Source organism: Hyphopichia burtonii, assembly GCF_001661395.1.
Source record: "Hyphopichia burtonii NRRL Y-1933 unplaced genomic scaffold HYPBUscaffold_8, whole genome shotgun sequence".
Lineage (NCBI taxonomy): Eukaryota > Fungi > Ascomycota > Pichiomycetes > Serinales > Debaryomycetaceae > Hyphopichia > Hyphopichia burtonii.
In genome coordinates, this window is record NW_017963735.1 from 202652 (window position 1) to 229767 (window position 27116).

The following is a 27116-nucleotide window of genomic DNA, read 5'->3' on the forward strand; positions in this document are numbered from 1 at the left end:
AATTTAATTTAGAGTCGCGCATGGATCAATATCAGATTTCGATTAATATACAACTACTTAGTAGAAAGGCAAGTATGAAGAGATAATAGAGGAATGAAGTGAAGGTGATAGAGGAAGTGAAGGTGAAACTTAACGTATAAATGGAAATTAAACGAAAAAGTAGGAAGTAATGGAATAAGTGAAAGAAAGACAAGTAATGGATTATGCTTCGGTTTCTTCAAGAAGGGCAAACTTGTTGGCCGAAGAAGGAAGCTCATGATCCTCACTGCCGTCCTTGTGGTCCTCGCAGCCATCCTTGTAAAAATCTTCAACGTATGCGTCTTCTTCCATTTGGTCTTCTTGCTCTTGGGTTATTTTGGGTTGTTCATTGAGCTCATCGTGCACGTCGTTCTTGATCTGTATATCTTTATTGATTCTCTCCCAGCCGGACTTTCTGGCATTCTGAACGTACTTGGCTCTTTCCATACTCTGTTGGATCTTGTGATTCAAGATCCCTTCAATCTTGCTTGATCTTTCAGTTTTATGCTTCAACGAACTGGTGCTTTTCCTATTGAGTTTTTTGATTCTCTTGTTTTCAATTTTTTTATTCAACAAGTTTTCGTTCTTGATAGTGGTTCGGATAATAGACTTCTTAACGTCACTGTTCTCCTCTTTTGGAATGCTGGATAACTCTTTGGCTTCGTGACTAACGTCATCCTCGAGTCCTCTTCTTGCGGCTCTGCTATGCTTGGAAACTGGCCCAAAGTTAGTATTCTGTTCGTGCACCGCTACAGTTCCTAGTACATACCCTTCTTAGCCATATTTAATTTTTTGGTCTACTGCTAACCGGTGTTCAATGAAAAGTTGCAATCATTTACGTCTGCTCTGCTCATCTCCTTTTTTTTTTCACATCATATCCCAACCTCCGTACATCTGATTAAAACCCATACACCAATACAATTCCTTAACATCACCAAAAGCTCCTTCGGGTTTGTTCATTAAAGAAGCTACTTTGATAACAAACTTCGACTGCAAAATGAATATCTACAACAAAAACCAAGCTTCTCTTGACCAATTTGAAATGGGTGGAACCGGCCCAGTTGCCGGTGTCTCTTGTGCCAACGGTCTAGGTATCAAATGTTATGTTTGACTACGCAAATCGAAACAGAACCTTGACTATAATAGTTGAAGAACACTTAATCCGAGGTAAAATTGAAGATTCAAGGATATACATTGAAGTGGAATTGAATGTTTTCAACCTATTGAATAGTCGAGTGCAACTATGTTGTGAGTTGATTGATTTATGTGATGAAATGGGGTTAAAAGAAGTATACTTTATTATTGATAAATTTGGAAATAATAATAAGGAAATTCAATTTTTTTATAAAATCATGAAAGCTACGTTTGATGGAGAATTGGTGTTACCATTACAAGATGAATTTTTCAATAAAAGTGTTATTAAAATTTCTATATAACTCAATTTAGAACCCGTTTACCATTTTCATTTATTTCATCAGAAGTATCGTTATCTAATGCTTTAACTGCTTTAACATAATCATTTATAGCTTTATCAAGACCTTGTTGTAGAGGAAATACACAAGTATCAAGATCTTTTATCAACTTATCTTTCAATTTTTCATTTTTATTAATAGCATCATTAGAATTGAAGATTTTTATAATATTATCAATTAATTCATTTAAATTTGATTTACACTGTCTTAAACTGGCAAAGATTTTCTTCAACTGGATAGGATTATTACCATTTAAGAAGATTGACCAAAAATGTGATAAAAATTCCATGATTGTTATATTGAAAGTGATTAATTGTTGATAAATTGAATCATTTATAATATTATTATTATTTTGAAAATTTAATTGATTTGAATCTTTAAAATTATTTATAATTTTGTAAATTTTGGAATTATGTTTTGTAATTGTAATAAAATCAGAAACTGATTTGTCGATAACATTCTCTTTATTTTGATAAATATCATTTAGGTTTATACTATTTTGATGAAATCCACAATTTTTATAATATTGTTTAATATCCTCAATTGGTGTATTTGTGATTGAAGTAGTACTGACATCATCTTTTATATCCAACACGGGGTTTTCGTAATTGATATTATTCGATATGTTTAATTGGATATATTTTAATTCTTCATGATCATTTAAATCGTTCAAATTTAATTCTTCTTCGAATTCGTCGATTTCACTCGGTGATAATTCACTCGATCCACCTCTCTTAGGTATATTGTTCACGGTATTTGCTTCCAAGATTGAATTCATACTGATAATTTTAGAACTTAATTTATTCATGTTTTTCATTAATATGATCATTTCATTTTCTTGTCCCGGACCCTTTGATTTCACTTTGGTGGTCTTATCAGTGTCATCTAAAAATCTCATCGTAATATCCGGTTTATTACCTAATTTTTGAGAATTATCATCCTGATTTGCTCTTAAATCAATAATTTTCTTAACTTCAGTATTCTCTTCATTATTTTCGTTTGGTTTTTCCTCAGTGTCAAGATAATTGACATCAATGTATAAATACTTATCTAAAACAACATCTCCTCTAGTGTTTATAGTATTAATTTTATCCCCTCTCAATCTTCTAAACAATTTTGAATTGAAAAATCTTGACCAGAACTCACCTTCACTAGCTTTAGCTGGAACCAAATCATCAAAGGCTCTTTTGATGATTGGATAAGTATCGAAAATTTCATTAATAGTATCCCTAGTAACATTCACATTAACCTGATTATCTGAAGTTGCCACTGGTTTAATAGTGGATAATACATTATAAGGACCTCTATGTTGCGAAATTGTCAACGCATAAGTCCTTAATTGATTCAATCTGGTTGACCAGAACACATTGGGAGATAATTTGAACTTAATTACCGATTGAGTAAAGATGTTTCTTAAATTTTTATCTTCTAATAAATATTTTTGCTGTAACTGATGGTTTTTCAATAAGCTTGCATCGCTTAATGAGTCGGGATTCGTAAACAGCATCATATCATTGCTCGAGGTTGCTGTCTTTGGTGGTGATGTGGCTGAAGGGGTTTGGTTCGGTGCAGGGGATGCAATTGCTGGTGTTGGTGAATCTTTAATGATAGTCTTCAGTCTAGCAATAATCGTTTGTAATGATTCTTTGATGTTATTCATCGTGGGCCTATTGGTAAAAGACAACCTCAAGTCTTTCTCTTCGCCATCCTGATCGTATAAGATTCTCAACATCAATTTATTGGAAGATTCTTTTGGTGCTTGTAGTTTTTTCAATTTGTTCAATGCAATCGTGACAATTTTCAGCTGATCAATGGCTTTCCATTCCAAAACCGAGGGAGTCACTTCTTCCAATATATGGAGCATCCCTGAAACATTCTTGACCGAACATGCTCCTGATACCGTCGACATTGTGGTATTAGAATAAAGCGATTTGTAAAGGAAGCTGATTCAATTAATGGTTTATATGATTTTCATTTTGAGGGTGTGCTCAAACCGAAAAACTCTTCTATAAAAATTATAAGGGGAGAAAAAGAGTAGTACTTGAAGATACTTTATTACATTTCTATCAACCGATTTACAAGTACCCAGCAGAGAATGTTAGCCAGAATAACCCGTCTTGGGTTGAGGAACCAGTTAAGAACCAATTTGAGGAGTAATTCCAGACTGATATTGAGGTATCAGTCCACGGTGCAGGGGGAAACCAGGGTGAAGACTCCAGTTACGGTAGACCGGGAATTTCCAGATCCTTTTAAACAGCAGAAACAAAATCGTTATTATTTCGTTGCCTACGGTATTGGAGTCACGTTATCGTGTATTATAATTTTCAACTATGAGAAAACCCGATCTCCAGTGATCAACTCTGTTTTGTATTGTTTACGTAGAAGTGACAAGATTAAGAATGAATTGGGGAATAATATTGACTTTACTTCGAGTTGGCCATGGATTTCCGGGGAGTTGAATACCATGCAAGGAAGAATAGATATTGAGTTTAGAGTTGGGGGAGACCGTAATAAAGGTACTTTGAAATTGAAAGCTACAAGAGATTCTAAGTTAGAGCCTTTTAATGTTCATGAATGGAAGTTAATCATTGATGATGGTCCCGAGATCGACTTAAAGAAAGACACTTCGGTGGAGTTTGGTTTTTAGTCATGTAAATAGCACCGTATCTGAAAATGTATATATTTGTAATTGCCAGTGCAAGATGCAAGAACGTAGATTATTTGATTTCATTAACTTGGATGATTGTTCAGTATAACGGAAACCAGCAAGCAATTAATCAGTGTTAGTATTGTATTAACATATTGTATTAACATATTGTATTAACATTAGTATTGTATTAGCATTAGTATTGTATTGGCCTTGGTGTTAGTAAGTCGGAACCGGTGTCTCAGGTCGGATCGGATCAGGTCCAGTGGTCGGAATATCGCAAGTCGAGTGGTTTCCCGGATCAGAGCAGCTCTTGTGACCGGAATATCCCAGGCCGAGTGGTCGTATTCCCCGGGTCGGAAAATCGTAGAGCGACCGGGTCGGTGCAGCTCCCAAGACCGGAACCGCATCTCCAGGAAAACACCCGTAACCACGCACGTGACGGGTTTGGAAGGCACGGGCCTGTCTATTTTTAGACCCACACTTCGGTGGGCGCGTCACGTGATGCGTCCCCCCCCTTCTCCCTGCAGGGTTCCTACTTCCCAAAAGGTCAAATCAAGCACCGAATTGGCTTCGGTTCATTTTCACCAAATTAAAAAATGTTACTGGCTGAGTAAATAAAGTATGAGCCCATAGCCTTTAGCAAATTTCAATCGAAAGGAAACCCTCTTTTCTAAAAGGTTTAATTGTTTTAGGGAAAGTTGATCTTATAACAACGGATATTTGCTACTTGATTTTTTTCGGGCAGTTTAAAACTTATACATTCGTTTATTGGGTTAGGTGTCTTTTCATTCAGTTGGGTTAGGTGTCTTCGTTCAGTTGGTAAAAACTTTCGTTGTTGTTGCTAGTTGGATAAGTGAATAACCAGCATAAAAAGAGTACGGTTCAAATACGACTCCGTGTATCGATAGGCCTTTGTTATATTGTTTGTATCACTGAGAGGTATTTTGGAATTTTCGCTTTTGGACGATATTCAGGTTTTTGTCTCCCTTTTTCCAAAGAAAAAGATTTTAGAAAAGCTTTAGGAAGGAAACCATTAGAGGGAGGGTCTAATAGGAGCTTACGTTCGTTTTACTATTGATTTAGAATGGGATATAATCAAGGATTGGCCGTTGGTCTTGGGATTGGGGTTACGGTGATTGTTGTTTTCGCTATTTGTATAGTTATATGGTACCGTAATCAACGTCAACAAAGAAGAGAAGATAATATCGAAAATGATATTGATTTGGATTTGAGAGATAATCAAAGCTTTAGTCAATTCCAGGAAGAATTACATAAACCATATAATGATCCCAATAAATCATCCACAACCCAATCGGGAGATCTGGTTAATAATGAAAAATTAGTGCAAGATCATAATAGCATTAATAGTACCAAATCAGATAAGGACATCATCCAACCACCTCCACAATTAAATCATAATCGTAATTACAGTTCAACGTCAACGGATTTTAATAGTCGTCATAATAAGACGGGATCTTCTTACGATTTTTATGAATCTTTTATTCCAATTTTACCAGAACGTAATAATAATAATAATAATAATAATAATGATATTGATGAAAGTATAATTCAACCTCCTCCTCCAATCAACGATACCATAGAATCAAATCCAACTTCAAATAATAGCTCCAATACTTCCATCATCGGTAATCCAAATACTAAATCTTTAGATAATTTGGCTAAACAATTAACTGGCCCTACTTTTTTCGAAAAATTGCCTTCTAGAGCTGCAACCATAAATGTCAAACAAAGAAATCCAACTAATTTACCTAACAATTCAAGTGGTGACTTGATTCAAAATCAATTAATTGATACTAATGATGCAATTAATGATAATTATGTCTATGAGTCAAATTCCCCCCGTAAAAGAGATACTAAAATTAGTGTTCTATCCAACAATGAAGAACCAGTCCCTTCTCATCCTTATAGAACCATCCATGCAAGTAGTCCCTTTGAAGATAAGAATAAAATCTAATCTTATATAATTTATATTAGAATATATATTGGCCTATACTTTTTTTTTTTTGTATTGCGAAATTTTTCATTTGCCTTTACTCTTCTTCCTTTGAATAATCATGTTTAACTCCCTATTCAGAAGAAAATCTACTTATAAAAGATTTAAAAACTCTCCAGCATATGATCTAAACTATTTTATAAAGCTTTTCACGAGCAGAAACTCAATTCTCCTAGGTTTGGGAGCAGGAACCTTTTATCTTGCAAATTTACATGAAGCTCCCTTCACCAAAAGACTTCGATTCATTTGGGTTCCTCGTTGGATTGAAACCAAGGCAGGTGATTGGTCCTATAGAAGCCTTATGAGGGAACGAGGAGCGGACCTTTTACCTTCAAATCATCCAGTTAACATTAAGGTTACTAGCATAATGAATAATTTATTAACTACTGCCATTGCAAATTCACAAGACCAAGATCAAATCAACCATTTAAAATCTTTGAACTGGTCTGTAAACATTCTTAAATCAGATCCCCATGAACCTCCAAATGCTTTCATCTTACCAAATGGTAAAGTTTTCGTTCTAAGTTCAATCTTACCCCTTTGTAAAAATGATGATGCTTTAGCTACTATATTGGCTCATGAATTATCTCATCAACTAGCAAGACACTCGGGTGAACAACTTCTGAAACTGCCTTTCTTCCTTTTATTAGCTGCTTCGGATTTTACAAAAAATCGTGCATTCAATAGACTTACAGTTGATGGGTTATTGCAAATGCCCAACTCAAGAGAAATGGAAACTGAAGCAGACCGTATAGGCTGTGAAATAATGTCAAGACTGTGCTATGATCCAAACGAGGCAGTTAACTTCTGGATTGGAATGAATAAGATTACAAGTCAAGACGATGGTTGGTTCCAAGATTTTTTTGCAACCCATCCGAACTCTGCTAAAAGAATAAACGATATCAGGTCTTGGTTACCTGAACTACAATCAATGAGAGACCTTTCGAATTGTTACGAAAAACAATTCTTACAATTTGATGAACATGTTAAGAAATTTATTCAAAATTGACATTATATATTAACGGTGATTTCTTCATATTCTTCTTGTTTATCTTTCTTCTTCAATAGTTTATCGCTTTTGTATACTTTCCCTCCGGGGATTTCTTTAATTATCAACTTATGCTTATTTATTATCGAATATTTTTCAATTTCAATCATTATTTTGAATTCTTGATAACTTTTGCCCTTTTGTGGTACTTCTAATAAGTAGATCGAAACAACTCCCAACCTTTCACGATTCTCAATATCTTTACTTGAATAGAATGGAGTGGATAACTTGATAAAATCGGTTATGTGATTGGTTTCTTGTAAATCAAACTTAGGCGCTTCAACTTTGATGTTAATGAAAGTTTCAATATTAGAATCGTCTAAATTTATATTGAACTGATCATTTTCATCAATGAATAATTTAACAATCTCTTCATTAGACCTGGAATGGCCTCGGATATTACTAATGTAGTCAAGTATTCTTGTTTCAGTCAATTGCATTATTTGAGCCCGAAAGTTATCAAATTCATTCTCTACTCCCTGTATTACATTCCCTATATCCTGCTCGTCGTATCGTTCAATTCTTATACTGTCACTTTCATTTTCCCATGCTTCGATATTTTTTGGCTTGATCTTATTAAACAGCTTCTCAAATTGGGTCTTATGATAATACCTATATGCTATGTAGGACCCAATAATCACTGGAGGGCCCAAAGTTACTAGAACATTTGGATGCACATGAGTTAATCCATATGATCCAGCCAATAATCCACTAAAGTATTTGGCACTTAACGGTATTTTGTAATTCCATATCAAGTCTATTGGACTCTTGTTCACTCGGTAGCTCTTTACCGGTGGGAAACTATGGTTGTTTCTTATCGCCAACACCAATCCCTTATGAGCAGTTATCTTAGGAGGTCTTAGTAGCATATTCGTATTAGCTGATCTAATCATCGTAGAAAGTTGTGAAAAAAAAAAAATGTACTGAAAAAAAAAATTACTGAAAAAAGATCTTAAATCATCTTCAAATCATCAAGACTCACAAATAACCTATTCAGCCTTAACTTCATGGGACGCTCAGAAGCAGGATCAGCTAAATATGCTTCCAAGCAGCTAAAAGCATCCGGTCTACAGAAACTAAAGTTCTATTGTCAGTTATGCTCCAAACAATGCAGAGATGCAAATGGGTTTAAGAATCATTTAAACTCTCCATCGCATAAAGGCAGAGTCCAGCAACTCAGCGAAAGTGGTGAAGGACATAGCGTGATTGAAAATTACTCCAGAGACTTTGAAAAGGATTTTTTGAAACTATTGAGGATCAATCATGGAACTAAGAAGATAAATGCAAATAAGTTTTATCAGGAATATATTCTACATGATAAGGATCACGTTCATATGAATTCAACAAGATGGTCCTCTTTGACTTCTTTCATCAAATACCTTGGTAACAAGGGTTTAGTAAGGGTTGAATCTCCTCCAGATGATACTGACGAATTTAACTTGGATATAAGGTTAACCGATACTTCTTCTGAGTATTATCAAAAACAGCAACAGTATTTGAAAAAACAAAGGAGTTTGAAAACAGATGAGCAGATTTCAATGAAACTTTTGAATGAGCAGATCAAACAAGGGCAGAAGTATCAAGATTCTGTCAAAGAAGCTGAGCCGGCTGCAAAACCTGCCGAAACGTTGAACGGACCAATTAAACTTTCCTTATCTTCCAAAAGAACCTTGCCTCGGAAAACAAAAGCACAATCGGCTTTCGACGGTAGTGACAGCGACGAAGAAGACTTACAAGAACCTCCAAAGAAGACATCAAACATACAAAGTATAAGTAATAGGCTATTATCCAATAAGAGATAATTTTTGGTCTATAAATGAATTGATGAAAAAAAAAAAAAAAAGAAAAGAAAAAAAGTTAGAAAAATAATACTATACTATACTCTTTCGTAACACAAGACATAGACATCTTTTGAATTGACTTGACTGAATTCCGAACTTTGATCATTGTAATGACCATGTGCTAAGTTTGGTCTCACCGTGTCATCGTCAAATAAGCACCAATAAGGATGCTTCAAGTTATCTTTATTACTTGCTGTTTGATTGAAATTAGATTTGTTCACCAATGAAGTATAATGACCGCTTTTCAAGTTACCATAGTGATTGATAAGACCAACTAACTTATATGAAATTTTATGTTGAATGTTATTTGAGTTGTTATTAAAACTTAATTCCAAGGGATATTGAATAACAGTATCTAATTTGTCAGTTAAATTAAACATGGAAAACCTGGATAAGTGAATTAACATAATCTGGGGTAATTTGATGAATTGTAAAGTCTTAGTTGAAATAGATGGATTTTTCGGTACATGGCCATTTGCATGGTTAGCTTTTTTAGCGGGAGATTTACTTCTTTTGGCTAACCTGAAAATTCCACTTCTTTTTGGCGTGAACACTGGATGATTATCAAGGGCACTTCCTGGTGCTGCTTGATTTTCTAATTTATTACATTTAGGACAATTCCAAGCATTTTCGCCAGTTAAAACTTCATCTTGAGTGTAATATCTTAAACAATCTGCTAGATCAACAATTCGATTCATATTATTATTAGGAATTGGTAAAGACAAAATAGTAAAGGGCGAGTAATTTATAGATTCAAAACCACATTTATTACAAATAAGTTTATTTTGTAAATGACCTTGAAATAAATCATTAATCGGTGAATTGCCTTCACTTTTGATTAACGACTGACACCAATTTAGATATTCATTTTTATCCTTAACATTGATATTTATATTCCATTTGGTTACAATTTTTTCCATTGTAATCATATCAATATTTTGATCTAAATAACTATAAGATAGCTCTTCGTGAAGTCTTTCCAACACAAACAATAAGAATTCTTGAGCGTCTTGTTGTTCATTGGGTATATTAAAATCAGGTTTTATTATTGATGCAATTCTCAAAAATTTTGTAGGAGCAACTGATGATCCACCATGTAATGTAAAAGTTTTAAGCAAACCAGATAACGCTTCTGATAATAAGAGTGAATCTTTTGAATTTTGCAGAAGTTTCATTAATTTGACAAATTTTGGATCCTTTATGTATTTATGATATTCCAGATTGGAGAAAATAAATCGTAATTGTTTTAAACCAAATAATAATTGAATTGTCAGATTTATATAGCATGAAGAACCAAAATTTTTCAATCCACAAATGCTGAATTCTTTTAAAAAATGCATTTTCTGAGCTTTTATTTGATCTTGTTGCAGTTTGACATGATTCGGGATGAAAGATGCAGAATGAGCTGGAATTGCTCCTGGGTTTTGATAATATTGAGATGAATGGATATTATGGACTTTATGCGCATGAGGATTTGAATAATAATTTTGTGAGTGAATACGTTGTGATGTTGATGCTCCGGAATATGGTTGAACGGATGATCTTGAACTAGGGAAATGACTATTATTGGAAGTATATGGGTGATTTTGAAATGATCCAGTTACATTAAGTTGAGTGGGCAAAGGTTCTGGAGGTCTCACCCTAGTAGTATTTATTGAAGCTGGTGGCCTTGAATATCTGACTGAAGGTGGATTTGGTAGTGACATATGTTTGGAGGCGATTGATTGATCATATTGTGGGTACAGTTGTTGTCTGGACTTATCATAAAGATTTCTTTTTCCATTAAGTAAAAGACTTGAATCACTGGAATTGTTATTTGAGAATAAAATATCATCAGATGAGGTTTGTTCTATTGGATAAGGAGCTTGTTCTATTTTAGCCACCGGTTCAAGAGGATATGGAACAGATTTGCTAACTGAATCATAAGATATATTAACAGTATGTTTGGGCAAAGGTGGAGGAGCTTCATCGGGTAAAGGAGGAAAGCTTGATTCACTTGAATTTTTACTCAAATCCGGTAAAGAATCCAGAGATGCCGGTAAATTTTCGAGTTTAACTGAGGGGAATCTAGATTTAAACTTGAAGATAGATTCATCAGCTTCATCTCCAAAAGAGCTTAATGTTTCGTTATCATTATTGTTTGAATGGAAAGGAGAATCCAACGATTTTTGATTTGGAACATTCACCATTTTATTTGAATTTGATTGATCTATAGATTCTTTTTGTTTTAAATAATCAATATATTCGTATAACCATTGGTATAATTCGTTAACGTCAAAACTCAATAAGCTTTTCAGACTAAGATATTCAAGAACCCATTTTCTTAATTTTGTTAATTGAATTACATAGGAATCATCCCTTATGATGTCATCGGTGTTATAAAATGCAAAAACGTTCAAATATATGATAAAATCTTGTTCGTTGGATTCAATGAATTGATCAAAACCTTGGAAATGCATCATGATAAAACTATTAACAAAGTAATTAAAGATAAGATAACCTTTTATGTAAGTAGTCAAACCTTTTTCAGTATTAACTAAAGATGACAGTTCTTCGTAAAGCAATTCACAATAATCTATCAAATCGAATATAGACTTTGATTTTAGGTTTTCATCGAGCTGTAAACTACGAAATTCATGATTTATCAATTTGACATAGTGTACTTTGGTATCTTTCTCATTATGAGTTTGACCAAGCGGCAAAGCTTTGGGAGCTCCTGCTGGTACTGGTGGCGGCGGCGGAGGGAGTTCTGGTGGAGAAATCCGGTGTAGTCTTCCATTCTTCTGCTGGTTCAACTGTAGACCTCCGGCCGGATGATGGTGATGATACGAAGACATGCCACAAGGTTGATGCAATTGCTAGTGTCCGAGGAAGATATTGTGATAACACAGTCCCAAAAAGACAAGTGAAGCAATAAAAAGAACAGTAGAAATGCAATGAAATGAAAATGAAGTATCCGGTTAGTTCATTAAGGAGTAATAAATGCTAATAAGAAGTCGGATTGGCCAACTTATTGATCCGGCCCAGCGCTATTAATTGATCACGGATAAGTTTCGAATGCACTGGTAACTTTGCAAATTGGTTTGAAGACTTGGGGGCAATCGGGCAAGTCGAATCGTCTAGCTTAACTTGACTTGTCTACCGTGGAATGATTGGATTCAATGGGGGTTTATTCGAATAACTAAAGGAAAACATCAACCAAATCAAATTTACCAAACAAATAAATAAATAAAAAAAAACAAAAATGCGTGCCTGGATATTCATTTTTCTGTCAACGAGAGGCGCATGGAACTTTATAGCGATGACTTCTACACTTGAAGGTTGCAAAAAATAGAAAATACAAATAAGATTGCAAAACTGGTGTTATATTAATAGAAGCGGGTCTATAAAATGACTATGAAGGGTTGAAAGGTATCATGCCAAAGCTGCTGACCAAACTGTCATAGACTGAACCTCCTTGGTTATTCAGTTGGACGTTTTCGGGGTTGGAGGACCCTTCACGAGTGTAAACGTTGTAGTATAAGCCGTAGGAGCGTAAAGCCTCGTCTTCGTCGACTTCCTCTTCGGCCAGGTTGATGGCAGGGGCTGGAGAGGATACACCACCGGGGAAAGGCTGAGGGGTGGTACCGGAAAAATAATGCAATGGATGGTGCTGGGAGACAGGCTTTTGGGTTTGTTGTGATTGCGATTGGGTCAGTTGTTGGTGTTGATGATGCTGGTGGCCCGAAGGAGTAGGCGTCATTCCTGTGGAAATGCCAGGGGTAGGGGTACCTGCATTATTATTAGCGATATCGGTCAAGTTTCTCATTGTTTCCCAGAAGTCAAGCCCTTCTTCCAAATCTTCTTCATTTTCGCTTTCATTCGTTAATTTGGCTCTTTTGTTTGCTCCGTGATCAGTTGAATGACTTCTCTTCCCATCAACGGTGTTTGCTTCTGCGGCAACTGCGATTTGTACGGCTTGAGTTAGAGGTGTTAACGAGTTGTTATCGTTGTTTTTATCACTCATGTCCCCGGGATTACGGTTCAAGATCTTGTTGAGATTGGACGCCTTTTGGTTATCTTCATTGGATGATTTTGAATGGTTTTCAGGGTTTTTGGGATCGTGATGGTGGTGATGGTGGTGGTGGTGATGGTGGTGAGTGGTACCATGACTCTTGGAGCTTGAAGAAGGTGACGATCCCGAAGAGTTCAATTTCGGAACCTCTGTTAATGGAGGTAAATAGTTAAAATGTTGATATCTTGCCATTTTATTGTGAGGATCACCAGTATAATAAGCGCCATTAGGCGAGCTGTGTTGAGAATACCCGTTATCGTTTTTAGGAGATTGACTGTTAACCGAGGAATAGGGCTCATAGGGAGCCAATTCATTCGGAGGGATTCCTGGATGCATCATGGGCGACTGCTGGTGCTGGGTGTTAGGCGGCGAATAATGATGATGAATGTGCTGATGGACAGTAACTTCTAGACCTTGATGCTTGGCATAATTAATTAATTGTTGAACTAATTCTTGATTTTTGATATTCCCACCATTTTCAGGACTGAACAATAAGTTGTCTTGTTCACTTCCCAAAGAATACTTCCAAGTGGTCTCACTAGTGACAGGTCTAGTTATTGCCGATGGCGGTATAAGTCGTTTAGCTGGCTGGTAAGGTATTGGAGCACTAGGCAGCGAATGAGTGGGTTCATCAGGTTTAGGCTGCTCTTTGGGAGGAGCAGGGTTTTTCTTCTTCTTCAACTGGCTCTTCTGTTGGGCTTTTATAATTTTTTTCTTTTTCAACATCTCCTTAGCATGAGAGTCTTCGATATTCTGTTGTAAAACTTTCGAATCTAAACTACCATTAGTGATTAAATCGACTTCCCGAGTAACCAAGGGATTGGCTTTACCCCTAACCACATCAGTAACAATCTTTCTCCATCTATTACGACAAGTTAATGAAGGCCTACCACTAATTTCACCCGCAATAGTTCTCCATTTAGTACCATGAATCTTAATTTGTCGTATTAATAGTAAATCCTCGTCATAAGTCCAAGGTCTCAAACGATCTTTGGTACTTGGATCCAATACTTCGAGGTATCTTTTAGCACATTGATCATCGGTTCTTCCCTTTATCTCAATTGAAACTTTTTGCCATGAAGGACCATATTTTTGATGTGCTTGGATAAGCAATTCATCTTCTTCGGGTGTCCATTTCCCTCTTCTTAAACTGGGATCCAATGAGTGGCACCATCTTTTCCGACAATCTTTTGCTTTTCTAATACCATCAGATCCAATTTTTTCGGAAACTGCATCCCATTCAATTGATTCCGGTTGTATATTTTTCAATTCTTCTTCAGGGTATAATTCCCTGATTGCTCTCATCAACTGGGCATCTTCTTCTTTGCTCCATGGCAGCCTGGTGTCTTTTCTATAAGTTTGAAGCCCGAGCGATTCGGTGATTGCCAAAGGATCTAATTGTTTGATCTTCCTTTTTGAAGAAACTTCGGGATCTTCCTCCTTCGGTACATCATTTGCGGTAGACATAATCAATACTAATAAGAGATGTGTTTACGAACAGAATATCATATATGTATATTGTATACTACCTGAATGTAAACTAGTTTCTAGGTCTTCTTTCGTTGTTTCTCTCAGTCAAAATAGGGACTCTAGCAACAAATCTCGATGCAAATACGGGACACGGTCTGGAATTGGATAACCTCAAGTACGTCTTGACCAGCAATATCAACCACGAATATCTTAATCAGGTAAATCAGCCTTGATAAGCTATAAACAAGGGTCAAAAAAAAAAAAAAATCGAAGAGAAGAGTCATGATGTGAGAAAAAAAAACGAAGAGGTTGACTCGACCGCACACGTGATTTGTGGTGTGCGGATGTTTTTATTCGTTTTGATTTTTGTATCACGTGATCCCGATGACTTAGTCTAATTAGATTGGGGGTCCTTTAGTCTTCTAATGTTCTTATTGTCAATTAATCTGAGTAGGTTTCTTAAGAGCATGGAGATGGTGACTTTACCGATGGAGGGAACGTATAAGGCTGCTTTAGTTTTGATATCGTCGTTGAAGTTTTTAGCACTGGAGAAGTTAATTACCACGGTACCATTACGAACGTATTCGGTAGGAAATTTGTACTTGTCAGAAGGAACCCCAGTGATGATTACATCACAGGTAGGAGCGAGGTTTTCGACAGAGTATTCGGAGGAGTCTAATTCTATGACTTTGTGCCTTTGTTCCGATAAGTCGTCACCTCTAGTGAACTGTTGGATGTTATTGATATCGACCGAGTAGACTGTGGCACCATCGTTTGCTAATAAAGCAGCCAAAGGACGGCCGACGATTTCTGAACGGTTAACAACAAGGACTTTCTTACCGTATAAACGGTTACCGTAGTGTAAGAGTTTATTATAGACCCCCAAATATTCCAAGATTTTAACCATTGCCAAAGGAGTACACGGTAAAATCGATTTTTGTTCATTTGCTGGAGGATCCAAGAACCTTACGTTATGGTACAAGTTGTGGTAGTATAAGAAGTTTAAACCTTCGACGTCTTTTTCGGTTGAGATTAATTGCTGTAAATATTGATCTTGGTTATTACCAAACACTGGGAAATAAACCATTATACCATTAACTTGATCGTCTTTATTTGCCTTGATAAGAGCTCCTTCTAAATCATTTTTATCAACTTGTCTCAACTCGTAATCAAACCCCAAAGACTGACAGGTCTTACCGGTCCAATTAGCGTACATTTCTGCAGCAGGGTCATCATTAGCCAAAAATCCAACCAATTTAGGAGTAATTGAAAGCTTACTCACGTTTTCAGTGATTTCTTCCGTGTATGGTTTAGCAATTGTTGAAGCTAAAATGGTTCTACCGGCAGGCTTTACAGAAGCTGAATCAGACATTATATTGTTGAAAATATCGATGTATGGGAAAAAGAAAAAGAATAAAGAATATGAAAAATTTCCGGAGTAATATATATACTTTGCACGTTCTCCGAGTCTAAAAAAAAAAAAAAGTAATAATAGTATGAACCGTCTTAATTTCAAATGTTCAATCCTTTATAATTTACCCTGTATTATTTTCTTTATTTCACTCAGCTCTCTAATAACAACCGGTTTATTGAGTTTGTATGCTAATTAACTGCTCGAGTCAACTTTTATTAGCTCTTCATAACCTCATCTTGTGCGACTCTGGTTGAAAAATTGCAACCCCTGTAAACACACCCGTACCTTCAATGGACGATTACCTTATTCATAGACAGCTTATTATATCTTTACTTATGTTTATCGATATACGTTCTGTAGGAGCTCAAGCTGGTGGGGGTGTGAGTTAAGAAGCGGTTTTATATACTTACGCGTGGGTGCCAATTTTGACTCGTGTCCTACAAAAGGTAAAGTGGAATGACTGTTGATATGTATCTGTATATGTGGATGTATATAAGTGGAAGCGTCATCTTAAATGGGCACTGGCGTTCTTGTATAGACTTTGCCAAATGAAAGCTTCACTTAGCATTAGTTCCACATCCTTTTCTTTCCAGTGGCTAGTAGGAGGATTTTGCAAGAATAATAATATCTCTTGGAAATCTTTCTCTTTTAGTTCATTACTGAATTTGATCAAAAATGCTGCACATACGTAAATATGAAAGTTATTGAAACCTAAAGGAGTTTCGCTTAGGTAAGTGTCCCACATTCTTATTATAAGGTTTATTGATAACTCTCTCATTAATAAACAATTCATCCATCTGAAAGAAAATTGGATGAATTCAATACCTTCTTGGTCAAAATGTTGTAGTAATTCCAAATCGATTTTTGATATTAAATTGCGTAAGTCATTAACTTGCCTTATGATACCTGGTTGTTCATGAATATAATTATCGGTGATATTCTCTAATAACCTACTCAAACACCAATAAGTATCAGCTTCTATAATTGAAGAAACTCTAGTAGATAATTTACTTGGATCAAAATTATCTAAATTATATTGCATTAATTTTGAATCGTTTAAAAGCTCTTGCTCTTGTTCATCTTCTGGATCCAATAATCCAGGTATGAAAAGTTGAAAGTCATCATCTTCATTAGTATTATCTTTTGATACTTGTGACAATTTGGCTCTTTGTAATTGCCAGATATAATTATGTAAAAAAATTTGATAAAATGGAGTACATAAGTCATTAATTCCTTGAACGTATCCACTTGCTGGATGTCTTACTGCCCATAAATATAAGATTTTTCTCAATGATTTTTGGGTTTCGTCATATCCATACAATTTAATACTTGGATTAGTTCTTTTCACATCAATTTTAATTTGATGGTATAATTGCTTGTCACGGTTTAAACTGTTATTATTATTTGTACTGCTTGGCTGGTCTAATGATACGGTTGAGCTATTAGCCGTTTGAGTTAAATCTTCGATTTGTGAATCAATTGCACTTAACCCATCCCAATACTCTTGTCTTTTACGCTTAAGAGTAGAACTTTGTCTAGCTCTATTGGTAGGAAGATATCCTAGTAATACCTGCCAAGTGATAGCTCTTAATTCGGGAGGGATTCCGTTCCAGCTCAATTTTCTTAAATCTTGAATATTAATATTATTATCATTAGTTAATATCTTTTTAAATTTAGAATATTTCGAATTTAATTGATTTAAACGATTGATTTCTAATTTCATTTGATAGTCTTCATAATCCAACGATTCCTTGGGCGCCTTATTAGTATTATTTGGTGAGTTGGTTACTGGCATAGTTAAATCGGGATACAATGAATCAAGCATGGGACTTGGTTGTAAATGAAGTGAACTTCTTGAGGAATTATTTGAGCCAAATCCTTGTCCAGTAATTTTAGTTAAATTTTTATTCTCTACCGAATTCTTATGGCTGCTATTGCTTATAGTAACATCATCCAAGTCAGCGTCCCAATCATCATCAAGATCAGTATATTTATGGCGGCCATGTGAAGGAGAACGGCGTTGGTTTTTTTGTATACTATAATTTGATGTAGATCGATTAAGAGGAATTTCTGGTGGAGGTGTCGAACCAACATGGGAAAATGAGGCTCCTACAGGCCCAGAAACCGATCTTTGTGATGGAGTATTCCTCTTTGATCCACCTCCATTGGTTTCATTATAAATAGACCCGCTATTTGCCTTGGGAGAAACATATCCATACGATAAATTCCCATAAATATTACTATTCACCTCATTTATATCGTCTTTACTGGATGTCTTATGCTTGGAGTTATTATTACTCGATGTCGACGATGAATTGGAAGTTAATGATGATCCTGTCAATGAAAGATTCTTCAAGAAGGATGATAAATGCTTACCTTTCCCACCATTTTCTCCAAATATAAACTCATTATTCGAGCTATTATATATCTGGGACATCTCTTGCTTCTTCTTCCCCATGATTAAACGATTATTTTTGGATCTTTCAGGCCTTTTTAAATGCTGCTAGTTCAACGATTGCGCTGTCTGGTTTTTTTGTTTTTGCTTTGGATTTTTTTGGTGGATCTCAGATTTTTTTTTGTGATTTTTCGTGTTGATGTTTTAAGTATTTCAACTTTTGGTACGAGAGATACGAAAGTATACGACAGTTGAGTAATAAAGGCTTGAATATACGGATGGCTACACGGCGAAATACAATCAGGAGAATGTTTGTCGAAAAAAATGTGTATGAGAATTCTATAATAGATGTAATTAAGCAGAAGAGATTTCACCTTTAACAGCAACTGAACCAGGTTTCAATTCTCTTCCAGAAACATGTAAAGTACCGTTTTGAGTAATGTTAACAATGACTTCTAATTTAGAGTTTGGTTTTAAATCTTTCAAAGATAATTCTGCTAATAAATCACCAGCAACGTAAACAACATCTTTTCTAATTTCTGGTTCTTCATCAGAATCTTCATCTTCAGATTCATCAGAATCTTGTTCAGGTTCAACAACGGTTTCTTTAACGGTTCTTTTACCTTCGAATAATTCAATGTGAACAGCAGAAGATTCCCCATTGGTAACTTCTATAGATTTTTTAATTGGGTAAGCAGTTTCAGAAACTAAGATTGGAATAAAGTTACCTTCAGCATCTTTAATACCAATTGGTTTGCTTATGTGTTGGGTGTTTACAACAACTGGTTGTAAAGATTCTTTGATTTCTTCTTCATCAAAGGATTCAATTAAAGAAGCTTGTAAAGCAGCACCACGAGAAACTAATTCAGCTGGGTTAATAGCTTTAGAATCTAAAGCTGGAGAAACAACAACAGTTGATTCTGGGAAAATAAATTGAACATTTGAAGCTAATTTTGGAGTATGAGAAGTACCACCAACTAATAAAACTTCGTCGATATCTAAAGTTTCTAAACCAGCTTTAGTAACGGCTTTTTCAACAAAAGCAGTTAAATTAGATAAAACAGTTTTAGCAGCTAATTCATATCTTAATCTATTAATTGAAGTAAGGAAATCATAGCCTTCAGCTAAAGATTCAATTGAACAAGAAGAAGTATTAACATTAGATAAAGTTTTTTTAACAACAATAGATTCAGCCTTTAATTTAGCTAATGATCTAGCATTGGTTCTTGGGTTAGCTTTGAATTTTTTTTCAAATTCTTTAGCGAAAAATTCAGCTAAAGCATCATCTAATTGTTCCCCACCTAATCCTTTTTCATGGGCAGTAGCTAAGATGGTGAAAACACCACCTCTAACAGAAACAACTGCTGCATCAGATCTTATACCACCAAAATCAGCAACAACGAAAACTTTATCTTCTAATAAACGATCGTCATTTGAAGATAAGTGAGCTAATAAAGCAGAAGATGGTTCATTGATTAATTGTAAAACTTTTAAACCGGCATTGTTAGCAACTTTAGTAATTTCTTCTCTTTGCTTTTCAGTGAAATCGGTTGGAACAGTTAATACAACACTTTCAACTTTTTTACCAATATAATCTTCAGCAGCTCTCTTTAACTGTATGAAATGTCTTCTGGTAGCTTCTTCAACAGTGACAATTTCAACTTTATCATCAGCTCTAGTGATTTCATAACCAATACCACCATCTTCAGTTTTGATGGCTGGAGCACCAACTTTTGATACACTGGTGTCAACTTCTTCGAATTTTTTACCAACAAAATCTCTGAAGTTGATGATAGTGTTTTTGGCATTTCTGATTAATTGAGATTTGGCTTGAGTACCATGATATTCATCTTCTCCAACATATGATAAAACTGATGGAATAGAACGGTCCCCATCTGGGTTGGCAATAACATCAACTTTACCGTCCCCACCAGCAACAGCAATGGATGAGGAAGTGTTACCAAAGGTAATACCAATAACAGCAGACATGATATGTGTATATGAAGTGGTATTTAGTATAGAATCAAAAAAGTTGGCTTCGAAATGAACTTTTCTTCTTTTTTTTTTCACTTTTCAGTAGCTTTTGTAAAAAATTTCTGATGAGGGTTTTTTGCACTTTGGACGACTCGATTTGCAGGTTACAGTTGACTTAAGGGAAGTATTGGCTGCAACATCACTTTTGAATGTCTTTAATGCCTTTTAGTTGAATGCTGCACCTTGAAGCAGTTGGGGTTGCTAAGCAAGATTAGTATACCTCTGTTTAATTACTGGTTTTTGTTAAGTTCAAGGAATTTGTTGGTGAAGTAACGCTATTGTGGCGTATTAGGCTGAAGCAGGATTAAAGTAGTAATGTCCACCACGGTAAATGATGTCTCATGAAGAGGTGATTGTTTTATGAGAATTAAAATAGTGGTATTATGAATATATGAATAATTTGGTAAAAAATACAAAAAGTTAAAAAGAAAGGTCTTGCCCGGATTCGAACCGGGGTTGTTCGGATCAAAACCGAAAGTGATAACCACTACACTACAAAACCATTTTATATTCGATTTTTTTTGTGATTTGATATGTTCGTATTATCTTCACTTTAAAAAGTTTTGACTTTTTTTTAAAAAAATCGAAAAACAAAATCAGCAAAAATACGTTTAAATTCGCCTAACTGAACAGTTTATTATGTTTTTATTTTTCAAATTAAGGAGAACTGAAAGTGCTGCTTTCGGAAATTTTTAACTTTTTCATAATTTTATCAATTCTCTTAAGTTTTGTCACACCATCAGGGTCTGTCGATGGTCTTTCGAGCCGACCCGTACCAGATCAGCATAGGATAACCCCAAAATAAAATCCAATCATACTTTTGTCAGGCAATTTCCTGAAAACCCCCTATATTACGTATATATATATGCTCCCACGGCAGTGGAAAGAGAAGAATACTTCTTTTCTTTTAGTGTGTGAGCCTGACTACATGGTTGATTGAAATATAAGACCTGGATTGAAGGGAGAGATTTTTCCGTAAATATGTTTTATGTAATTCTCGATTTTTTAATTTTCGATTTTTTACGATTTTTTTAATTTCGATTTTGGTTTTATTATTTAGTTTAACTGTAATGAGTTATTCTCCCCTTCAATAACGACAACTGATCTAGGTAAGAGGTAAGTTAATCCACTACCAATCAGATATTAGTCCGTTTCGCTAGGGTCTTATTTGCATGCTGTGGCTGTCTGCCTATTTACGATGGTTTGGCTGCGAAAAAAGTATTGTATTTCAGTGTTGTATACTGATAAGATCAAGCAGACATAATCAAAACAAGAGAAAATCATTAACTGGTCTTCTTGGACTGTGATGAAGTCGACAACCTGGGATATTCTTAAGATATATTTCACTTATTTGAACTTAATATCAAGAATATTAGTACTGTGTATTCGATTGTATCTAACTGACACCATATTATGTTTCAGTACATTTGAAGTCAGATACATGTGGACGACATCGGTACCATCTCATAACTCTTAAGCTTTTGCCAGTATACATTTACTACTTGTGATTTATTTAAGCATCTCATATAGATATGTATATATAGTTTTTTTATTTATATATAGTGCTAAATTTACCACAACTACTAACTCTGGGTGAAGTCTCCGGGCTCCATGTTCCTAGCCTTATTGCAATGAGCTGCACTCGTGCTACTTTCGGGTCCTTAGTTTTCGTCTCTTTCTTACTTGAAACCTTCAAATGTACTTACTTGGATCACCGTTACCTTATATACCAATTTCCGCGGCACCGGCTACTGACATAATAGTCCATATAGCGAATAAGAGGATATAAAATTTTAACCCAGAGAATGAACTGTGCTTAATACTAAATGCATCACTTTTGGTTTTTCTGTGTAAGTACTCACCTTGTTGTATTCCACACTCATATACCTCTTTATAAGAATAAAGAGAACTAGCATAACCTAGATCAGCGCAGCCATAGTAAGTTTGATTATCGACAACAGTTATATTCATGGACATCTTGGAAAAAAGTGTTGAGGATTGGTTTTCTTCATTAGAAGAATATAACGATGATTTCCATGGTTATTTATAAGCAGAGATGACTTTCAACTATTTTTAGTTTTGGTTCTTTCAATGTTCGACTAACTTTTATAAATGTTAGCACTCATCGACCATCATTAATCTAAATTACGTGATACCACGGCAGCCATAACGCAAAAGCATGAAGGTGTTAGTTACGTGAGAAAACACCTTCTTGCAAATCTTCTTTTGTGGTATTGTGTTTTATTAATGATGTTTCAAAAGCCTAATAAATACGGCATTCGGTGATACGTGATTCCTTCAAATATAAGTTTTCAGTCTTCGGTACGCCTTAGGCTTTTCAGGCGTATTCGAACCTTGAATATTTACAAGGTGAATAGAATGATGTCGTATATTTGTGTCTAGGATGAAACCAAGATAGTACAAGGTTTATGGTTTCAATATTTAGCGAAATATGTAATAGGATGCAGTTAGCCTCCTCGTTAAACGCAGTTTGTTTATATGTTTTGCAGTTTGTATTTCACTTTTCACTTCCTACTGTTCCAAAATCCTACTTTACCCTAACTCTAAAACTCTTACTCTAACTCTAAAACTCATTCCATAACTTCCTTTTACGATATTGGGCTTTCAAACCAATATTTGTAGTCTTCTTAGGAAAGCTGGTTTTATCTTATACTTTGTGTTATATATTTGTTCTCAATATACATTCTTAAACCACTCTAGTATCGTATATTACAGGTAAATTAACCTATAAATATTACAAGATAAATAAGATGATATTCAGGGTTTTACAATAATCTTTTAGATCCTAGTAGAACTTTGAAGCAGTAGTACCGAAAAGAAATTGTTGATGGTGGTTATACTTTCAAACTATTAGCGTTTTTCCTAGCCATTCCATTATGATTTTTTACCCAAGCGTCGGACATTTCATTTCTGAGCTCTTTTAAAGCAAATACTGGGTCAAATTCACTACGATAGTCAACCAGATGTCCCGGGGTCTTCTGTAAACATTCTCTTTTGTATTCTATTTTGTGAAACAGCATATCATTCGAACGTTGACGTGATCAAGGATAAAAACCGGTATCCCAATCGTTTTATATATCATTATCTGAGCTGTTTAGAAAAACCACATTTCTTCGCTCCATAATCCCATTCTGAAGACTAATCCGAAATCCTTTGGTCTTCAGATATATCTCTAGGTTAAGCACCCGAAGATAAAGCACATTTTATAGCCTAGTAAACGGTTGCAATCCTGAGTGAACTTTGATGAAATATATTACGAAAGACATACGAAGCCCGACTCGAAGTATGCAGATCAACCTCAGCCTATCGGAATCACTATATTTGGAAAGCGTTGTTTAGTTATAGATACAGGGTTTGTGGGAGTGCTTTCGAGACAATGGTTTGCTGTTCAGCTGCATGCTAAGTGAAGGTCAAAGTTGTTTCAATCTACATGCTAGACCGTTTCATGGCCATTTCTGATTCAGTTTATTATCACTGAATCAAGGTAGAATTATAAAAAGTACAAATCAGTTTTCGAATGGCTCTTCACACCATTCTCAACCGTTGGATCACGATCCAGCTTGAAAGCATGAAAAGGCTGGCTAGTTGTGTCTTCTACCACTAATTACCTAAGGCAGTATTGTATAATGCGAGTAGTAACCAAGAACTAAATCCTTTATTAGATATATTTATGTTTTATGTTTTGAACAATGATATTTTTTTTCGTCTAATAAATGCACAATAAGACCTTACCAGGACTTTCTTTGGGCTTACCCTTGCAATGCCCTTGCAAGAAGCTATAAGGTTCCAGGGTTCCTGGGTTGAAAGATGTAGTGGACGTCACCATTCTGGCAGCTTCGACGTACTAACTTGTAGTTTACTAAATGAATCATTGATAAGATCAAATTGAAAAAGTACAAAACGACCTTACTTGAAATCCCAGATCAACCAATTAAGCATTTCGGGTTGATTTAAGTAAATATTGGGCAGTTACCCACTTTGAATGATTAGCCAGCTGATTAACTATGTATACTAAATAAAGTAAATAAATATGCTGCTCTTTCTTATTGTTTCAGTATAATTTGTCTTCCTTATTATCGACTTTACAACCACAAAGTTCAAGACAAAAGTGCTCCTATAGACATGAGCCATTATCAAGACAGTTCCTTGAGGACTTGTCTTGTATTTAATCCGGATTCTCTCTCAACTTTTCATTTGATGTTGTTTCTGTAGCTATATCACCTTGTATCGATCATACCCAATGGTTTTCAATATAGATAATAAAAAGATCCTTAAAAACTTGAGCAAGGCCTTCATTGCTGGAAGTGTTCTAGATCATGAAAAGAAAAAAGTTAAAAGGGAAATAAAAGAAGATGTGAATGAACAAATCAAAGAAGAAGTTAAAGAAGAGGTAACAGAAGCAAAGGAAGAACTCAAAGAAGAAGCACCCGAAGCACCCAAGGAATCACCCAAGGTCAAGTCTAAACCAAAGGCAAAACCAAAGGTTCCAAAGCCCGAAGGTCCAAAAGAGTTTGTCACTGTTGATAAGATCAGAAATAAGAGAATTGTTAAAATTGGTATGGTGGCTGCGACTAAAGAACATACTAAGATCCATAATGTTCCTATCAAAGTTCAAGATATATTTCTTAGAAATGCCATTAATGATGAGCCAAACTACATTTACTTCATGATTGAAGGATCACCGTTCTTGCATCCTAGTGTGGTTAATGAAAGTGTCAAATTATACGTTGATAATATTATCAAAAGCGACGACGAAACTATTGCCAAACTCAGCGAAGCTCTTCAAGCAGCATCAGCAGAATTATCAGAAACTTTACCAAAACAAAAGGAAATTGAAAAAAAAGGAACCGTCCTTATTAGAAAAAAGAAGAAGTTACCTCCTCCCACTAACCAAAAAGAAAATCAAGCTCGTAAGAATAAAATCAGAGAGATTAAAGCTTTGAAAAATGAATTAACTAGTACAATCAACAAAATCGAATCCCTTGAAGGCCAAATTCAAGGTCTTAATGATAAACTTAATTTTGCCAGAATTACTGCAAATGCAATTAAACAAGTCAGATTTGTCACTAAAGATGCTAGGATACTAGCAATGTCTCCATTTGCAAGCTGGGAGAAAGTTTCATCAAATGTTGATTTTAGAAAATATATTCTGCAGAAGTGGAATAACGTCGAAATCCCCATCAAGGATGACCCGCAAAATGAGAAGTTTAAATTGGTTTATAGACCTTCTAGTTCAAACGGTATCATGTTGGCTAAGTTTGTTTTCCCATATTCTGAAGAAGGTAATTGGAAAAATATCTTAACCTCCGGCTTTTTGGGTAGCGGGGATACCTTATTCCATAATTCAGACCCAAAGGCCGTTTCGGCTAAGAAAGCTGAAGTGCCTGACTTAGAAGATTTATATTACGTTTATATCTGCTATACCATGGGTCTGAAGGATTTACCTCCCAAGACATCAGAAAATTTTCCAAAGGTTAAATTTTCAGCATTGTCAAATACCCAACTTTGCCAAAATTGCAGTCATACCGGTCACCAAACCAGCAAATGTAAAAAAATTGTAAACGCCCAATAGCCCTACCTAATGCCTTACGTGTATATTAATGAATAAATGATGTATTTATTGAATTTATCAGTTTTTTGTAGTTTTTGCAGTATTTTTGTATTTTGGTGCGATTGATTGCAAAATTATACGCAACAATTCCCCCGATTTCCTAAATATCACTAGTTTTACAAAAATGTTAACTTATTCGAAAAGTAATTGAAACCTTCAGTAAGCACTTCAGTATCCTTATCCAATTATGAGTGGGTAGTTCTGCAAATAAATCAAAATTGTATGTGCTTTTCTACACGTTAGGAGAACGCATTTCATTCTCCAGCTATCCCAATTGGCCGTACGTAACTCAATCTAACCTTTATGCTTTCGTGACTAAGCATGTAATTTAATAGAAGCGATTATAGCTGAAATCACAAACCCAGAAATGGAATGCATCCATATTTTTTTTTTTGGCCGCAAAAACATTATACAACTTACGATATAGTTTGACTGCAAAACGAGATGTCTATATTAAATGAGACAGATTCAAGCTCTGTATACTGTGATTTCGAAGATGATGATTCGCTTACGATGAACGAGCTTCCTTCGTTCGCGATCCCCAAGTTTCCAGTTCCGTCTTCGCCTGAATACTCAAGCAAAAATCCAGAAAGCTCTCCAATTAAAAAACTATTAAAGAAAGTTCGTAAAAGTCAGTCGCTTCCTATACTTGAAAGCTCCTCTGCGACAACCACAGACTCCGATTCGTCTAGTTTATCACTCCATTCATTTGGGAAGTCCTTTAGAAGAGTGAAGAGCTTCTTGGGTTTGACAAAAAAAACAGAAGAATTTATAAATCCGTACTACTTCCAACGCAAACCCAAGCTTCATGAGACAGACTTTTATGATATAGAGTCCTTGCTACATTTTACAGAGGACCTAGATGCTACATCAGCTCCCATGGAATGGAAACAAAGATATGAGTTGATGAAGCAAACAAGGTCATCTTATCGTTCTCAAGATTACCAGGCGATGCACTCCATTGGTATATTTTCTTTAGAAGCACTTCAGCTAAGTGAAGATGATTCATCTTCATCTTCTTTATTCAGTTGAAGCGTGTTAGACTTACATGAACCATTGTCGTTGACTACACCA

At 35.2% G+C, this 27116-nt stretch overlaps 16 protein-coding genes and 1 non-coding gene across 17 annotated transcripts; 6 read left to right on the forward strand and 11 right to left on the reverse strand.

The window, feature by feature from the left end:
- Positions 1-17: 17 nt before the first annotated feature.
- On the reverse strand, positions 18-809 carry ECM1 (Ecm1p). Its single transcript, XM_020221843.1, has 2 exons — positions 788-809; positions 18-734 (listed from the first exon to the last, which is right to left on the reverse strand). The coding sequence occupies exons 1-2, from the start codon at positions 798-800 to the stop codon at positions 202-204; spliced, it is 546 nt and encodes a 181-aa protein (XP_020074183.1). The 5' UTR covers positions 801-809; the 3' UTR covers positions 18-201.
- A 646-nt stretch (positions 810-1455) lies between these two features.
- HYPBUDRAFT_168587 (TFIIH/NER complex subunit) lies at positions 1456-3399 on the reverse strand (the record flags this gene model as incomplete). The annotated part of the gene is made up of 1 exon (XM_020222810.1): positions 1456-3399. One exon carries the CDS (start codon positions 3397-3399, stop codon positions 1456-1458), a length of 1944 nt encoding a protein of 647 aa, XP_020074184.1.
- A 140-nt stretch (positions 3400-3539) lies between these two features.
- Positions 3540-4199, forward strand: HYPBUDRAFT_153997 (uncharacterized protein). The gene has a single exon (XM_020221844.1). The coding sequence runs from the start codon at positions 3586-3588 to the stop codon at positions 4135-4137; it is 552 nt and encodes a 183-aa protein (XP_020074185.1). The 5' UTR covers positions 3540-3585; the 3' UTR covers positions 4138-4199.
- Positions 4200-4287: 88 nt separating this feature from the next.
- Positions 4288-4593, reverse strand: HYPBUDRAFT_153998 (uncharacterized protein). The gene has a single exon (XM_020221845.1). The coding sequence runs from the start codon at positions 4545-4547 to the stop codon at positions 4317-4319; it is 231 nt and encodes a 76-aa protein (XP_020074186.1). The 5' UTR covers positions 4548-4593; the 3' UTR covers positions 4288-4316.
- A 186-nt stretch (positions 4594-4779) lies between these two features.
- On the forward strand, positions 4780-6154 carry HYPBUDRAFT_230214 (uncharacterized protein). The gene has a single exon (XM_020223136.1). The coding sequence runs from the start codon at positions 5225-5227 to the stop codon at positions 6113-6115; it is 891 nt and encodes a 296-aa protein (XP_020074187.1). The 5' UTR covers positions 4780-5224; the 3' UTR covers positions 6116-6154.
- Positions 6155-6207: 53 nt separating this feature from the next.
- Positions 6208-7230, forward strand: HYPBUDRAFT_153999 (metalloendopeptidase). Its single transcript, XM_020221846.1, has one exon. The coding sequence runs from the start codon at positions 6216-6218 to the stop codon at positions 7161-7163; it is 948 nt and encodes a 315-aa protein (XP_020074188.1). The 5' UTR covers positions 6208-6215; the 3' UTR covers positions 7164-7230.
- Positions 7231-7304: 74 nt separating this feature from the next.
- GOA1 (Goa1p) lies at positions 7305-8095 on the reverse strand (the record flags this gene model as incomplete). The annotated part of the gene is made up of 2 exons (XM_020219499.1): positions 7305-7323; positions 7383-8095. The coding sequence occupies 2 exons, from the start codon at positions 8093-8095 to the stop codon at positions 7305-7307; spliced, it is 732 nt and encodes a 243-aa protein (XP_020074189.1).
- Positions 8096-8209: 114 nt separating this feature from the next.
- On the forward strand, positions 8210-9004 carry HYPBUDRAFT_8052 (uncharacterized protein; the record flags this gene model as incomplete). The annotated part of the gene is made up of 1 exon (XM_020223708.1): positions 8210-9004. The coding sequence occupies one exon, from the start codon at positions 8210-8212 to the stop codon at positions 9002-9004; it is 795 nt and encodes a 264-aa protein (XP_020074190.1).
- A 74-nt stretch (positions 9005-9078) lies between these two features.
- Positions 9079-11880, reverse strand: HYPBUDRAFT_150509 (ubiquitin-specific protease; the record flags this gene model as incomplete). Its single annotated transcript, XM_020220279.1, has 1 exon — positions 9079-11880. One exon carries the CDS (start codon positions 11878-11880, stop codon positions 9079-9081), a length of 2802 nt encoding a protein of 933 aa, XP_020074191.1.
- Positions 11881-12392: 512 nt separating this feature from the next.
- Positions 12393-14833, reverse strand: BAS1 (Myb-related transcription factor BAS1). Its single transcript, XM_020221847.1, has one exon. The coding sequence runs from the start codon at positions 14562-14564 to the stop codon at positions 12438-12440; it is 2127 nt and encodes a 708-aa protein (XP_020074192.1). The 5' UTR covers positions 14565-14833; the 3' UTR covers positions 12393-12437.
- On the reverse strand, positions 14816-16244 carry HYPBUDRAFT_144100 (methylenetetrahydrofolate dehydrogenase (NAD(+))). The gene has a single exon (XM_020219872.1). It carries the CDS (start codon positions 15937-15939, stop codon positions 14962-14964), a length of 978 nt encoding a protein of 325 aa, XP_020074193.1. The 5' UTR covers positions 15940-16244; the 3' UTR covers positions 14816-14961.
- Positions 16245-16434: 190 nt separating this feature from the next.
- On the reverse strand, positions 16435-18418 carry GYP1 (Gyp1p; the record flags this gene model as incomplete). Its single annotated transcript, XM_020222615.1, has 1 exon — positions 16435-18418. The coding sequence occupies one exon, from the start codon at positions 18416-18418 to the stop codon at positions 16487-16489; it is 1932 nt and encodes a 643-aa protein (XP_020074194.1). The 3' UTR covers positions 16435-16486.
- A 312-nt stretch (positions 18419-18730) lies between these two features.
- SSZ1 (Ssz1p) lies at positions 18731-20365 on the reverse strand (the record flags this gene model as incomplete). Its single annotated transcript, XM_020222397.1, has 1 exon — positions 18731-20365. The coding sequence occupies one exon, from the start codon at positions 20363-20365 to the stop codon at positions 18731-18733; it is 1635 nt and encodes a 544-aa protein (XP_020074195.1).
- A 475-nt stretch (positions 20366-20840) lies between these two features.
- Positions 20841-20912, reverse strand: HYPBUDRAFT_t167. The gene has a single exon. It is a non-coding gene; the product is annotated as a tRNA-Gln (tRNA).
- A 981-nt stretch (positions 20913-21893) lies between these two features.
- HYPBUDRAFT_154005 (uncharacterized protein) lies at positions 21894-22798 on the reverse strand. Its single transcript, XM_020221848.1, has one exon. It carries the CDS (start codon positions 22385-22387, stop codon positions 22133-22135), a length of 255 nt encoding a protein of 84 aa, XP_020074196.1. The 5' UTR covers positions 22388-22798; the 3' UTR covers positions 21894-22132.
- Positions 22799-24589: 1791 nt separating this feature from the next.
- On the forward strand, positions 24590-26045 carry HYPBUDRAFT_154007 (uncharacterized protein). Its single transcript, XM_020221849.1, has one exon. It carries the CDS (start codon positions 24672-24674, stop codon positions 26001-26003), a length of 1332 nt encoding a protein of 443 aa, XP_020074197.1. The 5' UTR covers positions 24590-24671; the 3' UTR covers positions 26004-26045.
- Positions 26046-26486: 441 nt separating this feature from the next.
- HYPBUDRAFT_8058 (uncharacterized protein) lies at positions 26487-27074 on the forward strand (the record flags this gene model as incomplete). Its single annotated transcript, XM_020223709.1, has 1 exon — positions 26487-27074. The coding sequence occupies one exon, from the start codon at positions 26487-26489 to the stop codon at positions 27072-27074; it is 588 nt and encodes a 195-aa protein (XP_020074198.1).
- Positions 27075-27116: the final 42 nt, after the last annotated feature.

Bases quoted from the DNA above. Each gene is read 5' to 3' on its own strand.
- HYPBUDRAFT_153997 (XM_020221844.1), top strand. From the start codon at position 3,586: ATGTTAGCCAGAATAACCCGTCTTGGGTTGAGGAACCAGTTAAGAACC.
- HYPBUDRAFT_153998 (XM_020221845.1), bottom strand. From the start codon at position 4,547: ATGCGGTTCCGGTCTTGGGAGCTGCACCGACCCGGTCGCTCTACGATT.
- HYPBUDRAFT_230214 (XM_020223136.1), top strand. From the start codon at position 5,225: ATGGGATATAATCAAGGATTGGCCGTTGGTCTTGGGATTGGGGTTACG.
- HYPBUDRAFT_153999 (XM_020221846.1), top strand. From the start codon at position 6,216: ATGTTTAACTCCCTATTCAGAAGAAAATCTACTTATAAAAGATTTAAA.
- BAS1 (XM_020221847.1), bottom strand. From the start codon at position 14,564: ATGTCTACCGCAAATGATGTACCGAAGGAGGAAGATCCCGAAGTTTCT.
- HYPBUDRAFT_144100 (XM_020219872.1), bottom strand. From the start codon at position 15,939: ATGTCTGATTCAGCTTCTGTAAAGCCTGCCGGTAGAACCATTTTAGCT.
- HYPBUDRAFT_154005 (XM_020221848.1), bottom strand. From the start codon at position 22,387: ATGTCCATGAATATAACTGTTGTCGATAATCAAACTTACTATGGCTGC.
- HYPBUDRAFT_154007 (XM_020221849.1), top strand. From the start codon at position 24,672: ATGGTTTTCAATATAGATAATAAAAAGATCCTTAAAAACTTGAGCAAG.